This window comes from Numida meleagris, chromosome 4 (genome assembly GCF_002078875.1).
Source record: "Numida meleagris isolate 19003 breed g44 Domestic line chromosome 4, NumMel1.0, whole genome shotgun sequence".
Classification (NCBI taxonomy): domain Eukaryota; kingdom Metazoa; phylum Chordata; class Aves; order Galliformes; family Numididae; genus Numida; species Numida meleagris.
Genome location: NC_034412.1, coordinates 35719289 through 35735378, shown reverse-complemented (window position 1 = coordinate 35735378; position 16090 = coordinate 35719289). Strand labels below are relative to the sequence as shown.

Genomic DNA, 16090 nt, shown 5'->3' with positions numbered 1-16090 from the left:
GCCATAGATTTGGGTAGCATAATTAAAAAACAGTGAAACTCAGCTGTGACTTGTAGTAAGTACAGGGTGCATCCAGTGTCACAAATTTCTTACTGATTTTACACGTCATCTTAATATCAATTTTTTGAGTTTAAATTCCAGCAAGAAAATAAATACCTCTCTTATACAGTCAACATCAAAATAAAAAATGGATGTCTGACTGTAAGTGATGCTCAAGGGTAAACATGCTGAAGTAGATGATATACTGATAAACAGATAATAATCTAGGTTGTTTTTCTGGGGATGATGAGTTAAAAGTAATTAGTATGACAGACTTTATTTCTGTTAGCCCTTTCATTTTGTGTTAATTTTTGATGTTTTTGCAGGATGGATGTGGCTTTACATGCCATGGACTTGGTCTCATGGAGCAGCAAGATCCATCATGAAAGGAAATGGTTTTTCACCAGTCAAAGTAAGTGCTTGTCACCTTCTCTTATTGCTGCTGGGGCTGCATAGGGGACTAGCTTTTTGCAATCTTTCCTGGTTCCCTGACATTTTCATAGCTGTAGCTGCTCTGCAAAGCACTTGAAAGTAATCACACCCCAAGAAACTCTGGTTTGGTAATTTTCATGTATTCCAGTTTTACGGCTGGTAAATTAGCCTAGATAACTGTACCAATTAAATTAGTTCTGTATCTTTTAAATCATTTGGGTGGGATTCATAAGCCTCTTGGAAAAAGCAGATTTAACAAATGGTTGTGACTTGAGTGTATTTTTGTCACATGGTCCAAGGATGTAAGTTTTCTTTCATTGGATTCTCTTTTGTGCTCCAAACCTTCCCAGTGAGGTACAGGTGAATGCAGGGACATAGAAAGAACTTGGAAACAAGTAAACAGTAACAGAATACACCCACTGAGAATTGGGTCCTCTGTGTTCTTTTCAGTCGTTAGTGTCTTCAAGACAACAGCAGAGATGTTTGGGAAAGACTGAATTTGTCCCTCAGAGCTTATAGCAAAACTAACATCGTGAGGAAGTGAAACTGGAACTGACTGGGTAGTTTCTGGTGAGATTACTGACCTAAAACTAGTATCATCAAATTATCTTTGTAATAGCTTTTCAAAATACAGAGTAGATATTGTCTACCAGTACTAACCTTTTGCACCAGCTCTATTTGTGAACTGCCACAGTGCAGTGGCAGGTAAGGCAGCAGCAGCCTTGGGAGGAATTCTAGCATTCTGCCTTCCATAGGCACTGCATAACCTCTGCAGCACCTATAAATCATTATTCCAGGAGCATCTTTTACCTGTGCTGATCCATATGGTTCCACTTTAAATGTGTCTAAACTTCTATGAAAATATACAAAAAATGTGAATCTAAGTGGGAAAGTAGTTAGCACTTAACATAATGTTAAAGAGTAAAAATTAGAGGCAACTACACTTCTACTGTACTGACAGTCACTTTCTATGAGAACTATAATTTCAGTGAATTTGTTCTGCTTGCTGCTGATGTTACATTTGCTTATAAGAAACCTCTGCACTAAAAATATTCCTTCTTATTTAATGTAAGTATTGCACAATGCAGCTACATGGAAAGAACTACATTTTTTGTTTTGTTTCTTAAGCTGTTGAAGGGAAGACTGATCTTATGGACTAGTGCAATGCTCACCTTTTTGGGTCAATGATCTTGTAGAGTTTTCCATTGTGAGACTGTGTCATACTTTTACTGCTTGATAATATGTAAATCTCGCCTGTTAAAGAAATGAATACATTAATTAGTTCTCATTTCCTAAGATGTCAAACCCTTGTGATCTAGCTGTGTTTGCACAATGAGGTTAAAAAAACTTTGGAGAAAATGCTCCTAACTGAAATTTACTACAGAATCATTGCTATCTGAAAATTTAAACAGTTTAATATAATTTTTCATATTGTACCTAATTGGTAGAAAATATATAATGGGGGAATTATCTATTAAAAACGAAGATCCGTCTGCTCAGGCAATACTTCTGCCCATCTGTAACACTGGAAATAAAAACAAGCATATGACTTGTGTCAGAGTGAGTGACAGAGTTCACAGAATGTGAGAGAAAATAAGAACCTTTGACCCTTTCTCTTAACAGCTCTTCTTACACAGCTGGTAAGGTGTGGCTGAAAGAGCAGTGTAGACAGCTTTGGCAAAAGGAAGCCAGCCTTCGGATTTCTTCTTTTTAAACATTTACTATGGTTTCAAATGGTTTAGATGGCAATACTTATAAGACTTATAATTTAAAAACATATATATTTTTTTCTATTTACCTAGTTCATCTTCACCAAATCCCAAGACAGGGCCTGAAAAGAAACCTCTACATGAACCGCTGTTGCCGAGACAGAGGGGTTTCTCTTGCCACTGTTTAGTTGCAGGATTCTGTTGCAGTGTTAAAAAATTTCTATATTCAAAAACACAGAAAGCAAATTGTTATATTACATTTTGAGTACAGAATTTTCGCTGTCCTGATAAACAAACACTTGCAGGAAGTAGCTCCATAGATAGATCTATGCAGTTCATCATCTTATTTCCAGCCTGTTATTTTTCAGATGTCTGAAAAGCATAGAATTTCCCTTCCTGTCATTCAAACATTACAAGATTAAGTTTTGCTGTGTTATATCTAGTCATTTGTGAATACTGACCTATTTGGCATGGGAAAACCCGACTCTTTCATTTAAAAAGCATTCATTTTGCTCCATCAATTTCCATAAAACCCAGAAAGTTTTCCTTATCTCCTCAGTTAGATCAGTTTGGCAAACAATTCCATGATTAACATTTCCTTTCATTATAATGTAAATTATGAATGTAAATTGTTTGTAGAACTAAAATCTGAAGAGCACTGTGATGTTAGTGTCTTTGTCTGTACTTTATTCCAAGGATTAGAAATGTTACCTATGTTGCCCTTCATTGGAATGTCGAGATGTTTGATTTCCAAATCTAGAATTTAATCTACATGATCACACCGCTACTTTGGCAAAGTGACACAATATAAAAAAAGTCTATTGCTGTTCTTTTATACAGGAAGCTCATAACAAAACATACCTTATATGTATTTTATGTTTAAGGCTGAAATTGTAAGAAACTTACCCATTGCGGTCTCCAAATACATAACTTCCATAGAGTCTTTCAGACTGGCAACCTCGATAGACAAATCCACCAACCAAGGCTCCACTGCTGAATGGTTTGAATTCTAAAAGTGAAGGCTCACTTTCTAAAAAGCAACTACCATAGTGTTAGATCATATGCAGTTTCATATTTTGATTCACATTTATGAGAACTATTATTACTTTGAGGAAGAGATTAATTCCCTTTAAATGATCCTCAAAATTCAAGACGTATAGCTGGAAATTAAGCATTAGGAAAATCAGAAAATTGCAATGAAAGCTGTTTGTGAAACAATTAATTAGGAATCTGGGTAGGAGACACTATAATTACCTTCTTCAAGTGCACAGGCCAAGAGAATAAAACTATATCAGGATTAGGTCAGACTTCCATTTAAGTTAATGTGATTACTGCTATTAACTTTTATGTGTCAATACAGTCTACAGAATAGATCTCTTGAACTTCAGGAATACAATTAAACCCCCTTCACTGAAAAGGGGGCTTATACTGCACCGGTACCCAAGAGGACAAATTCCAGTGATTTTCAGCAGAACTTGTTTTCAAAGCCATTCAGTGGTTTAAGAAACTCTTTCAAATCACATTTTTGAATATATTATGTGTGTTATGTGCCATAAAGCGCTAATATTGCTGGAGGTAGCTTTTTATAGTGCTTTTTTATGCACTGCTACTATAATTGTAGTTCCTACACTTTTTTTTTTTTTAACAAAACTCCAATTTAGTCACATCAATTAGTATCTTTGATATCATTTTAATGTAATTGTGCCTATGCATGCAATCAAATATTGCTTAGGGTAAATGCAGGCTCAAATTGAAATGCTAACTGCGTAATTTTAAATTAAGCCACAGCCAACAGAACTTTTTGTTTCATAGGAACTTTGTTTTTAGTTGGAGTGCTCTCTGCAGGCCTTTGAAAAAGGAATTTCCCAGATTGTTCTACAAGAGTAAGAGCTGAAATTCTGTGTTGGAGAAAAGGATGATGAGCTCTTTTTATTTAAGCAGTTGACCCACAGCCTCGTATTGAAATTGGCAAGCTATTCTGGATAGACACAATATTGCTTAGTTTACTCTGCAATGAAGATGCAGTCAAAATTCCATTGGAGCAGTGGTTTACCGAATACTATTCTTTGGTTTGGCTTTCATAAAATGCACACAGAAAATACGTGCAGTAATTGAAGTAGAACAATTGCATTACACATCGGGACTATGATACTAGTCAGCACAGCTGTTTTACTGGGGATGTGAATAAAACTTGAAAAAGTTACGTTCCAGGAAGTATGTCTGTTCTTGACGCTTTTGCACACCTTTGAAATTTTCCATGTTTACCACCATGAATTAGGAGCTGTTAAATGGTCAAACAAGACAGATGATAGCTCAGATTAACTCACCTGGCTTGCCTGACCTAGCAAATGATCTTGGTATCTGAGTTATACATTAAATTAAAGTTGTGAGTGGCAATCATATGGATTCCGTGAGCACATAAATCACTCTAAAATTTTAAGTTACTAATTGAGTGTGTTTATTCTATTGCAATCTGAACTGATCTTTTGTTATGAAGTAGTAACATAGTGCATTTCTGTAAGTAAGATGCTCATTATTAGTAACATTTAAACAGAGCTCAGTCATTTCCCTGTTTGGTTTTAGTCTGTTGTTGTCTTTCTCATTTTTTCCATTATAGGAAGCACATTACATGAGGTTTCCATTCTGTACCTCACAAGGTTATTTGTGAATGACTAAGTATACATTTTCATCACTTTGTGATATTCCAAAATCTTTTTTTTATAAGCTGTCATTTGCAACTACAATGAGATCATTGAGAGACTAACAACTAGTGTATTTCTCAAATCTTATTTATAGTCACTTAAATTTTGTTTTGTCTTTCATCTTTTCTCTTCTTGGACTTCAGTTATATCTTTTGTAGGTTACCTACAGTGCATTAAGTTACCTATCATGGCTTTACCATCCGTTACCTTTTTGTTTTCTGCTTTCCTTTTATCATTCCATGGTCACAGAAAACTCCTGTTTCCATTAGCTTTACCCTGGATGGAACCTCCCACTGCCATTAGCTTTACCCTAGATGGAACTTACCATAGTCTTTACCCTTTATTATCTGTAAGATTCTTGCTGAAGATCTGTTCTTTCCATTTGAATCTGAGCAAAGCATTGTTAAATTGATGTTTACATCTGCTGCGTGGTGATCCACAGCACAGCTGTAAAACAAAAAATGGAAGAAAATCCATGAGGTATACGAGCTCATAAAGTGTAATTCTCTAACAAAAGAATGAAGCATCACATTTTGAAGGATTACTCTTTCCTTGTGGCTCCTACTCCTGAGGGACATGCTTCATAACAAGCCAAAATATCTATCTGAGAGGTGCATCAGATCTGTATACAAGAGATAATATCTTTCCCATCCCTGCACCGTTTTTATATAATGGGGAGTAAATCTGCACTTTTACCTAGTGGTGGAATGTACTCTGCTGAGTAGTACTAGAGATGAATAGTGCTTTAGCCAAGCTAGGTGAGAAATTTTTGACTGCAAAGAAGTCCAAGAATCTGCTCCTTATCTGTACAACTTGAATTGCTGATTTTTTTCTAACTATGACTTTAAATGTCACTTCAGTACTACCCCCCACATAATTTGCTGAATTATGTGTTGTTTAGTTAAAGTGTTACTTTCCTCCTTGTTGTTGTTTAGATTTCACCAGATGTTCTCAATTCTTTTCTATGCCTTTTTTTTTTCTCAGTCAAGATTCTACTGTTCTAATTTCTCAGATTCCAATCCCAGCTATGTTTTCCCAGCTCTTGGCTTTAAGTTCTCTTGTTTCATAGAAAAAGGAAACATAGAGGAGAAAAAAACCAAAACGTGCCAGTACTTTGTTTCTGTCATTTTAGTCTTGACTTTTAAGAGTTGTGCGTTCTCTACTCCATCCCTTTTGTCAATGTACATTTGTTTCTAACTGAGACATATATGTGGACATGGAGAAGTTGCAATTAAAAAGTTCGTGAGTCCCTTTATTATGAAAATTTTGATAGCAGATTAAATACAAAATTTCTGGCTGAAAACAGTACTTGCTCCAGATTAATTCAATTGTAATGTACGTACCGGCCTGGATTGTGGAGTCCATGTGCAAAAATTTCAGGAGGTTGGTTTGTGCTATTAAAATGTGGGTTGCTCCGTGGTATGGAATAAGGGACACTGCACAGGTCAGTATTTACATCGAGGCGTAATACAGAACCTGTAAAATCACTGAGAAAGTTGGAGGATAAAATAATTGTTTTTTAAAAGTATTTTGCATATAATACTACAATGAACCAGTAAAATAAACCACCTACTTTACTTAATAATCACATCTGGAATGGTTTTACAGTATGGGCGAGTCCTAAGAACTGTAGCAGAACTCATCAAAGAGCCTGCTTTGGCAAGGGGGTTGGACTTGATGATCTCTAGAGGTCCCTTCCAACCCCTACAATTCTGTGATCCTGATTCTGTGATCAAAGATTCATTTTGTTTAATATGTTGCCTTGTTATGTCTACAGTAGAAGTCCTCTGACCACTCTGCTGAGTAGCAGCTTGGTAACAAGAACAACTTTCTGTATCGCAGCATCTGTTTCAATATCTCCCTTATTCTATATTAATTTAAAATAAAGTACTACCATTGCTCTCTGGTCTTGGTGTTAAGCATATCCTCACTGTAAAGGTCAGGAACACCTGTTATTCCATAAAGCCAAAGAGGCTTTTGAGTAGAACAACTCCTTTTAGGTCTGTAAAGGCTCAGTACTACTCTTTCTAAATTAAAGCAAACTTTGGGCCAACATTTTGCAGTTCTAAGAGAGGATGGGGCTTTGGGCAACCTGATCTTGTGAAAGGTGTCCCTGCTCATGGCAGAGGAACTGTCAACTCAACCAAGCACTTCTGTGATTCTATGATTCTATAGCATAATGACAGAGGGTCAAAGCTGTTTGAGAAAATTGTGTAAGTAGAACCAAAGCACTATTGCTAAATACTTTCTCTAGACACTTTCCTAAGTGATACAGTGTCGTTACTGACTCTGGTATGTCTGTTGGAACATTTGCTCAGTAAAGCTGTCTTGTTCTTAGAATAATAGTCTGTTAAAAAAAAAAAAAGTCTAATCTGTGTTTAAATAGAATTAGATCTACTAGTGAGGACTCCAATATTTACAGGGTTTGATAGCAAACACCTACAACATGTCTCTAAGTAGTAAGACTGCTCTAAAAATTAACTGTTTGCTGAATTGAGGTACTAAAAACAGTGAGGTGATATGATTAAGAAAGCGTGAATAAGATTTTTGCTGACAACTGTCATTTTTGATTGTCACTCTGAAGTCTATCCACTGGTAGCTTTTGTACCTTAAACCATCCATTTCTTCCATGTCATCTAGAGTAATCATGCCATCTCCGAGAAAAATGTATAAGAAGCCATCTGGGCCAAACAGAAGCTGCCCTCCTAGATGTTTTCGATGTAGTTCTGCTACTTCTAGAAACACTCTTGCTGTTCTTATATCAACTTGTTGTGGATTTTTCCTGCAATGCAAAGATATGAAAACAGTTTTCACAGCTCACTATCATTGGTTTTCATTCTAAAAATAAATGTGAGTCATTCAAATCATACTTTAAGATGAGGATGTTGTAACTTGGTATAAAAATGTCAAAAAATAATTTCTGAGAAATTGCTATTTTCCAGCATTCTCAGAAAATTATTTTGTTGCCCATCCACAAGTAGGAAATAAATATAATTTTAAAATGACAGAACAAATAAAAAGAAGTCTTAAAAAGAATAAATCAGTATACTGACAAGTGTTCCAAAACTACTGTTTGAAATAAATATCAGCAATAAATTTTCTGCAAGTGCCCAAGTATATGCTTTGTAAATCTGGTAGTTCATTTTAGAAGCAGGGTATACTAAAATGAGGAAGGTTGCTAGTAAATACAGAACTTGTGAATTTTAGACTTCTACTGATACCTGGATACTGTGTATTCTACCACCCTAAGGATGTGATCATGAGGTCCAATAGCCCACCGTTCTTGGTTGGTGGTATAAGACACATACAGCTTTCCATTTTTCTTGTAATTGGGATGGAATGCAAGGCTTAACAGTCCTCTTTCATCTCCTCCCTGCAGTCAAATGAAAAACACAAAGAATTGTGAAGTTAATTATGTTCTTTATTGTGTTGCAGCTGGAACCCAAAAAAAAGTTTCTTTCTTGTGGATAATCTTTGCCCAAACTCTTTTATTTCTTTCCTGACTACTGCACAAAAAGGATTATAAAACATTTCACTTTGGGGAACTCTTTAAGTTAGAACAAGACAATTGTTTCATGTATTTATCTATGCACAAGTCTCTTGCACCATTTTTGTGGAGTGATTTGTGTATGTAATCTTTGGGAAGCCATGAAGACAAGTTTAAGTGCTGTGAAGGATTCTTTGCTGGGTTACTAGGTTGCTTATAATTCGTAGAGGACAAATAAAAAGGTCTATAATCAGCACTCGGTTCTAATCCAAGTATCCAAAACCTAAAACACAGTGCTTGCTGCCAGCTCCCACTGTCTTGGCAATATGTTTAGAAAACAGTTAAATTGCTTGTGTAATATGTAAACCTTTGTTTTACCCTGGAGGCAGCAACATCAGTTGTCACAACTATGGTGGTCTGTTCATCATAGCTAGTATACTGTAGGTAATAAGCAGCCTTGGTCTCCGTACAGAGAAACCATAGTTTTTACATGTGGTCCTTCAATAGAAAGGGTTTTGTTATTTTTTAAAATAAAAATAGAAAAATCTCCAAACAACTTTCTTTTGTTATTACATTTGCCACGAAGATTAGTACAGTTATATGTTAAACATCAAATCCATGTAATGTACTGTGACAATGCAAAAACACTATGTATTTAAATAGAAGTCAGTTTTCTCCTCTGGCTTCTAAAAAGTATGTAATGTTACTATGACTAAAATTTTACTTGTGTAAATTAAGAGTAAAACTTTAACATCATTTGTTTCTCCAGAGGTAGTGCTGAGAAGAGAAGCTGATGTGTAGAAATAAACAGAATATTTAATTAGAAGTTCAAATTCAGTTCATAGATGTGGTTATTCGCAAGCTGATAGTTGTTTTGGAATTTAACTCGGAGTCTGCCAGCCTTTCAAAACCAGTGGTTCTGTTGTAGATTCAAGCACCCTGGCTGTACTCATAAGCAGACAACATTTTGCAACTCTACCACATCCATGATAAGTAATTTTAAATTAGAACAGAGAATGAAGCTTTTAAAATGTATTTGCAGTTCTGAGTGATGGATGAGCCTGTCTTCCTGGTGAAAGATGTCCCACAAAAGCCCTATCTGGGAAAGTGCACAGTTTAACTTATTTCAATTTCATACAATCACCATCCTTCCTTTTTAATCACAGCAACCAAAGAGAAACCTGTTTCAGAAATGGAGATGTAAATAGGTCAAGTTATTTCCATACAAAAAGATTTGTGCAATGAAATCTGAATCCATTTAGAGGCAGCCAAAATTTGCCAATTTGTTTGCTTGAAAAAATTTAGTTTTGGGAGTTATCAGAAAGGTTAGATTTGGTAGTCTTGTTAGAGCCCATCAGTTGCTGTCACTGTGGACGAAGGGACTGGTAATCTCATTCTTTCTCCTTTACAAGCCAAAAAAAAATTCTGCAGCTGAGTCTGAACTGATTGTAGGTGTTATTGTATGAGTTTCAAAGAGTTTTGACCAAGCTGCTCTGATGAAGTCTGAAGCAAATAGAGGCAAATCAGTTGCTTTGGGAACAGTAAGGCATATTGCAAAGATTTCTAATGAATGATCTGTTGTGCCCTGACAAAGACAGTCCTATTTCTTCTTCTGAGAGTTGAGTTCAACTCATTTAAGGGACCAGGAATGTCAATGAGTCACACTAGGCCTGCCATTCAAGGTGAGTTATTGGAAGTATTAGTAAGAGAAGATCATTCTGTTACTAGGCTGAAGATTTTATTTAGCACTCAGTGTCATGAGAGCAGTCTCAGTGTGAAAGTGAAGTTGTTGAAAGAATAAACAGGTGAAAATTGAATTAAGAGCTTTTAATGAAGTACACATGAGGCAAGAACTTGACAAATGAACACAGGACCTGTGAGGTACTAAGTATGGCAAGTTGCATTCATAGGATCAGGCCAGTATTTCCACTAATTGTAGTTTTGCATTATTCTACCAGACTGCAGTATATTACTTACTTTGTATCTGCAATGCATCTATTGATTCCTGAAAAATAATGCTGCTTCCTGTTTTTCAAAGTAATCCAATTCCACCATACTCTAAAGAGTCAATTTACTCTTGCATTTAATCAAAACTTTGGAAAGATACTGAAATCAATGCAGCATCGATCCATTAGATGACACAGTCAGTTGGAAATCTACCTGAGTTTTTCCATACTTACTTTTTCTGGGTTTGGAAAACAACTGTTCATGTGTACTTTATGCTTTATCTCTGGAAATAACAGGCTTACCTATGATTTCCAATTTCATCACTATTTCCTTTAGTGTATTGAGTATTACATGGGAATACTTAACTAATGTCACTAACACTAAGCAGTTCATTTAAAGTGAATCACATTTTAAGCATGATCTTTAATTAAGTAACCTTAATAATAATTCATTTTAGTAAGCAAAATCTGATGTATCAATTTATTTTCAGTACTCTCTGTGGCTTCGTAGTAAACAACATTGGTAGAAGATTCAGAGTTTTCCTTTAAAACTTATTTCAGAATTCACACTCTCATTTATATTTGTGGTATTTATACTTAAGAGCCTTTTCATTTGGACAATCTCACTTTTATTTTAACAATGAGTACCAACCTTAAAAAAATATATTTAAAGTGCCTTTTAAAAAGTGCTTGAAATGTATTTATTATAGTTGTGATCACTAGCATTTGTAACGTAAAATATCAAATATAATGTCTTTATATCATTTGTTATCATTTACTATTATAAAGCAAACACATGGTAACTTGTACAGGCAGTTTGACTGCTTTTAACTTAGTTTATTTCCTATGTAAAAAAATACCATAACTAACATGCATTACCATATGCTTGATATTAATGAGTTTTATTTATTAAGGACTTTGGGAATTGGTCATTGAACATCTTATCAGACAGTACCATATGAGCTCTTCAAATAGAAATTTCTAATTAGGAGATCCTGAAAGAATCTGCTTATTTGAACCTTCCTTGACTGGATCTTGCTGTAGGGCTGAAGATCAATGTTAAATATTTTTCTCAGAGGCAAGTGTTGGCTTAAATGGCATGTTTTGGAAATTTGGCTCCAACACAGGATGGAAATTTGACTACAGCAGAAGTAGAAACCAGGAAAAGGTCTGCTGTTTGCTGCAAGGGCACACCACCTTCCTTGTTTTCCACAGCTGTATCAACTATTTTAAGAAGCAGAAGGAGGAGTTCCCTCTGACAGGTGAAAGGGGAGAAGAGCAAAAACTGACTGGGCTGTAGGTATGGTATAGAAGTGGAGCTCCCATAGACCTCTTGGGTGCTGAAAACTTGAGTGCTTTGCTATCTGAACATCTGTGGGGCCTGAGGCCTCTGGCAGGGGAAGAATTTGTAACATAAGACATTTACCTCAGGGAAAAATAATTACACTGATGTAATGGTTGAGTATAGTATATATGCTGGACCCTATCTCCAAAGCATTTCCTTTTTCCTGTTGTGCTGCAAAAGTTGTTTATTTTTTTTCCCCATTCATTTATAATGGGCTTTGCAGTTATCTAAAGTTTATGTATATATATTTTTTCTTTTTTTTTTTCTGAATTAACAAAAAAATTGCATTTCTTTTTTAACAGGAAAAATACCTAAAGGGCAATACTCTTACTTAAGCACAAAGCCTACTGAAATTAGAGCTGGTTTTTGTTCAATTATGTTCAGGGCAAGATTTGGCTGAAAAACACTGATGGCCAAAGTGCATCCTTCATAAAAAATGCTTCATTTGTCTGCAGTGACATTAAAATGCTCATTTTTTTAACAGAAAACGGGACTCTCCAATAAAATAATGAAGTCCCACTCCTTTAGTGCCCAGCTGGTCTGAAAGTAAGACCTATCTAAAGGAAGTAAGATAATAATACATAAAAACAGTTCTGCATTGATTTTGAGTGAGGCTTTTCTGCAATTGAGGAAAAGTACCTATTTACAGGAATTATGCCTACTTATACATTGTGCAGGATAGTTTTTCAGCAAAAGAAAACTCTGGAGTGGCCATGACTTGAACAGAATTAAGTAAAAATGGTTTAGGATCTAAAGGTAGCACTGGAACTTAGAAATTAATTCTTATTTTCTTCTCAATTCTATGGCAGCAACAGTAAAATTTTGACATGGCCTTAATCGTTTTTTCTTTTCCTTACCTCCACAGTCCTTTGAAGAAGCCATTCACTAAATGCAGGACCTTTCATTTCTAGTCCTAGTTCTCTGTACTTATTTTTTTTAATTTCTCAACTCCAGATTTTGCTGTACTGCTGGGCAAGTCTTTAGTTTAATCCAAATGAAAATCCTCGTCCCCTGATAACACAATTCTTCCTTCCCGTCCTCCTAAAGAAAGTATATGAAACTTATAAATGCAGATACTATCCCAACACAAACCCACAGCTTGCCTCCTTCACAGTCTTCTAGTAAGACAGGAATCCTGCTTTGACAGCTCTCCCAATTGTTGGTTAGAAGCAGCTAAAAGCTTTGAGGCTGCCAAAAGTCAGCCAATAATTGAGAGGTTTGGGGCAGAGTGACATATGACTGTGAGTGTGCTTGCAAGGAGGTGGCCGTATGCCCATGTGAGGTCTGCATCTGGACTGGGAAACTTTATGCACTGTACCACTTTAGGAGAATTGGAATAACAGAAGACAGTGGAAATCAGTCCCGGAAGAGGGAGATTCAAATAAAGACCAGATGATTATTGCATTCGGTAAAGCTGGCTCAAGAAGGTGTGAATTACACACTTTCCTGCACCACAGAGGCCTCTTGAGCTGTAAGCAGCATTCATCCTCTGGGAACACAGGTGGTGATTCCACCTATGTCCCCAGCTGGATTTATTTTCAAGGAAGCTTTACAGTCCACCAGCAATTCAGTGAGTGGTTCACCAGTGGAGGCCACCAAGGGAAGGAAAAAAGTAAGAATACTTCTGATTTCCCTGGCATTCCTCCATTTTCTGGCTGTTATTTATTTATTTTGCGAGTCTCATGTCCTATACTTTTCTTCTTCAGTATTCTTCCTCTGTCTTCTCCTGTCAGCTTTTTAGCTTCATTGGTTCGAGGCCTATTGTGTTATAGAAGCAGCCTTCTAGGAAAGTGATAAAGCTCCCTTCAAGTGGGCAAGAGTGCAGAAAGTGTTAAGAAATTTACTGACCATGAAAATCTTTCACTAGTGAGGAGAACAGACTTGATGACCTTTGTATTTTTTCTCCTTCTTTATGTTACTTTAAGGCTTTACCCACCTTTCGTGTCACTTCTGTTGGTAAAAGCAATTTTTACCACTCATTTTCAGTGAGTAGTTAAATAAAATGGGTTCAGATGGTACCCCAAAGAGAAAAGACTACATTACGTTCACTTTCACAAACACATGACACAATGACAAGAGACAAATAATCCCTTTTTCATTCACCAGAGTTGTGACTTTACCTCTTCCAATCAAGATTGATGTTTTTTCTCACTTAGGCCCTATTTCAATACCATCAAACATTATTTTTCCCTAGACACAAGGAACACAAATTAATCTTAATGATTTACGAAGCGTAAGAGTGTTCTACCAACACTCTTATTTGACCACGATCCTCCCAGACATCTACTTGAGTTTTCTCATGTTTTCATGTTTTGACTATGTATGTACAAGATATCTTTATTTTTCAGTCGCATATTTCATAAAATTGTTCTTTTTGGTTCAAACACAGGGTCTAATGACAGAATTGTCAAAAAAACCTTAAAAATTATAATTCAGTAGATAAGATGCTTTTAGATGGCGTGACATTTCAGCAGATCAGTGCTGCTTTTGTCACTGCTAAAGAAGGTAGATATATGCCATGAAAAAGAATGTTTCTGTGGTGTGAAAAACTCCCTAGGCTGCTAAAGTGAGCCTAGGGAGTATCCGCAAAAAAGTCTGCAGCACTTCAACATGAGTTGCGAGACTTTTTGTGCTGAGAGAGAAAAAAAAGGATGTATGGTGACACACAGCAAATTTGACAGTGCTTATGTAAAATGAACCAACCTACAACAAATTCTATACTCTGATAATTGAAAACAAATTCATGCTGTTTTACCAAGACCACTTTATATGGAAATTTAGGGATATAATTCAGAACAGAATAACAGTAATTATCATACCCTCTGCATGAAATTAAAACCAGAAATGTTGATCTGTCTAATTGTAGGCATTAAAAATAACTAGTTGCAAAAAAGAGAGATGCAAATGGAAAGATGCCCTGATGGCATTACTCTGTGTTGCAAACAATTCTGCCTTTCTCCTTTGGCTCTCGGTAGTGAACTGTACTTATTTTTCAAATTGCCAGGGGAATGTTGCAGTCACATGAGATGTGTACTTAAATGCTGTGGGTCAGCAGTAGAAAGCATCAAACCACACCCATATTTACAGTTGGACTGGATGATCTGACAGATCTTTTCCAACCTTGGTGATTCTGTAATTCTATGATTCTGTACTGAAAAGCTGCAAATATCTTTGCTCTTGTATGTATGCTCATGAGTACTAAAACTTGCTCAGAGGCTGATAAAAGTAAGTTGCTAACAGCTTGCATCTTGCCAAAGAGAAATAGAAAAAAGGAGGAAAAAACAAAAGCACATCTTGAAGAATGCACCTTTTGCTAGAGTCTAATATAGGACTAGATGCACTTCTTTCCATCCACCCCACTGTGTTTTTTCCACAGCGCATTACTACAGCAATCATTCATGTTTGTAACATAACCTCAGTTTAACTACTGGTCCTTAGGAGCTGTTTTAAGAGAAGAGTGATTTCTGTGGCGTATCAAACTGATAGTAATCTGCACTGTAAAATATAAAGGTATTCTTGACTGAAGGTTATCTCTTCAGCAGATTTCTACTTTTAGGCTCTGAAAATACATGACAAAAGTTATGAAATACGAGTGCTGCTCCAAAAGTAATGCCTTCCATTTTATTATATTGGTGGTTAGGCAGTAGAGTTTGAACCGATGTTTCACAAGTGAATTCTGAAATCAGCTTTAAAGGAAAACTGAATCTTCTACCAGTGTTGTTCACTATGAAGCCACAGAGAGTACTGAAAATAAATTGATACATCAGATTTTGCTTACTAAAATGAACTATTATTAAGGTTACTTAATTAAAGACCATGCTTAAAATATGATTCACTTTAAATGAACTGCTTAGTATTAGTGACATTAGTTAAGTATTCCCATGTAATACTCAATACACTAAAGGAAATAATACATATATTTGAGTCATGAAATGGCAGCATCTCTTAAAAATAACTGCTGTATAAGTTTCTGTATTCAAGTATGAGGGCTGCTCCAAAAGTAATGCCTCCCATTTTATTATGTCAGCCACAATGTCAGAGATGGATGTTGGTGGTAAGGCAGTAGAGGCTGAACCATCCCACCAATATTCCGTTCCATGTTGTTGCTGTGTGACAGATGGCAGCAGAGAGGCAGTCTGACAAAATGGTGTCTAACATAGACATGCGTATGTAGCAAAGGCATGTCACTGAATTCCTCCATGTGGATAAAAAGGCACCCACTGACATTCATCAATACTTCCTGAATGTTTCTGGAGACCAAACAGTGGATGTGAACACAGTGAGGTGGTGGGTGGTGCACTTCAGCAGTGGTGAAAGTGACAGTGGGTCACCTTCACTGGTGCAGATGTTTACAAGTGCAGCATGCAGGCTCTTGTTCATTGCTGGCAAAAATGCATAGCTAATGGTAGTGGCTATGCTGAAAAACAGTG

At 36.1% G+C, this 16090-nt stretch overlaps 2 protein-coding genes across 6 annotated transcripts in view; one reads left to right on the top strand and one right to left on the bottom strand.

Annotated features, from left to right (window-relative positions):
- The window catches only part of ANAPC10 (anaphase promoting complex subunit 10), a 343652-nt gene that overhangs the window by 103085 nt on the left and 224477 nt on the right, over positions 1 to 16090 (top strand). For 2 of the 5 annotated variants that reach the window (XM_021395469.1, XM_021395475.1), the window contains one exon: positions 366 to 2020. The exons of 1 other annotated variant lie outside the window; for it this stretch is intronic. In XM_021395469.1, the coding sequence (XP_021251144.1) occupies positions 366 to 425 (60 nt within the window). In that variant the 3' untranslated portion in view covers positions 426 to 2020. Of the gene's footprint in view, positions 1 to 365; positions 2021 to 16090 lie in introns of those variants that run through there. 2 more of the 5 variants (XM_021395471.1, XM_021395470.1) reach the window with 2 other exon arrangements.
- The window catches only part of HHIP (hedgehog interacting protein), a 76100-nt gene that overhangs the window by 17851 nt on the left and 42159 nt on the right, over positions 1 to 16090 (bottom strand). The window contains exons 5-11 of the mRNA XM_021395446.1: positions 8104 to 8255; positions 7491 to 7664; positions 6226 to 6369; positions 5208 to 5329; positions 3087 to 3210; positions 2270 to 2400; positions 1644 to 1725 (exon numbers count right to left, since the gene is read on the bottom strand). Of these exons, the coding sequence (XP_021251121.1) occupies positions 1644 to 1725; positions 2270 to 2400; positions 3087 to 3210; positions 5208 to 5329; positions 6226 to 6369; positions 7491 to 7664; positions 8104 to 8255 (929 nt within the window). The remainder of the gene's footprint in view (positions 1 to 1643; positions 1726 to 2269; positions 2401 to 3086; positions 3211 to 5207; positions 5330 to 6225; positions 6370 to 7490; positions 7665 to 8103; positions 8256 to 16090) is intronic.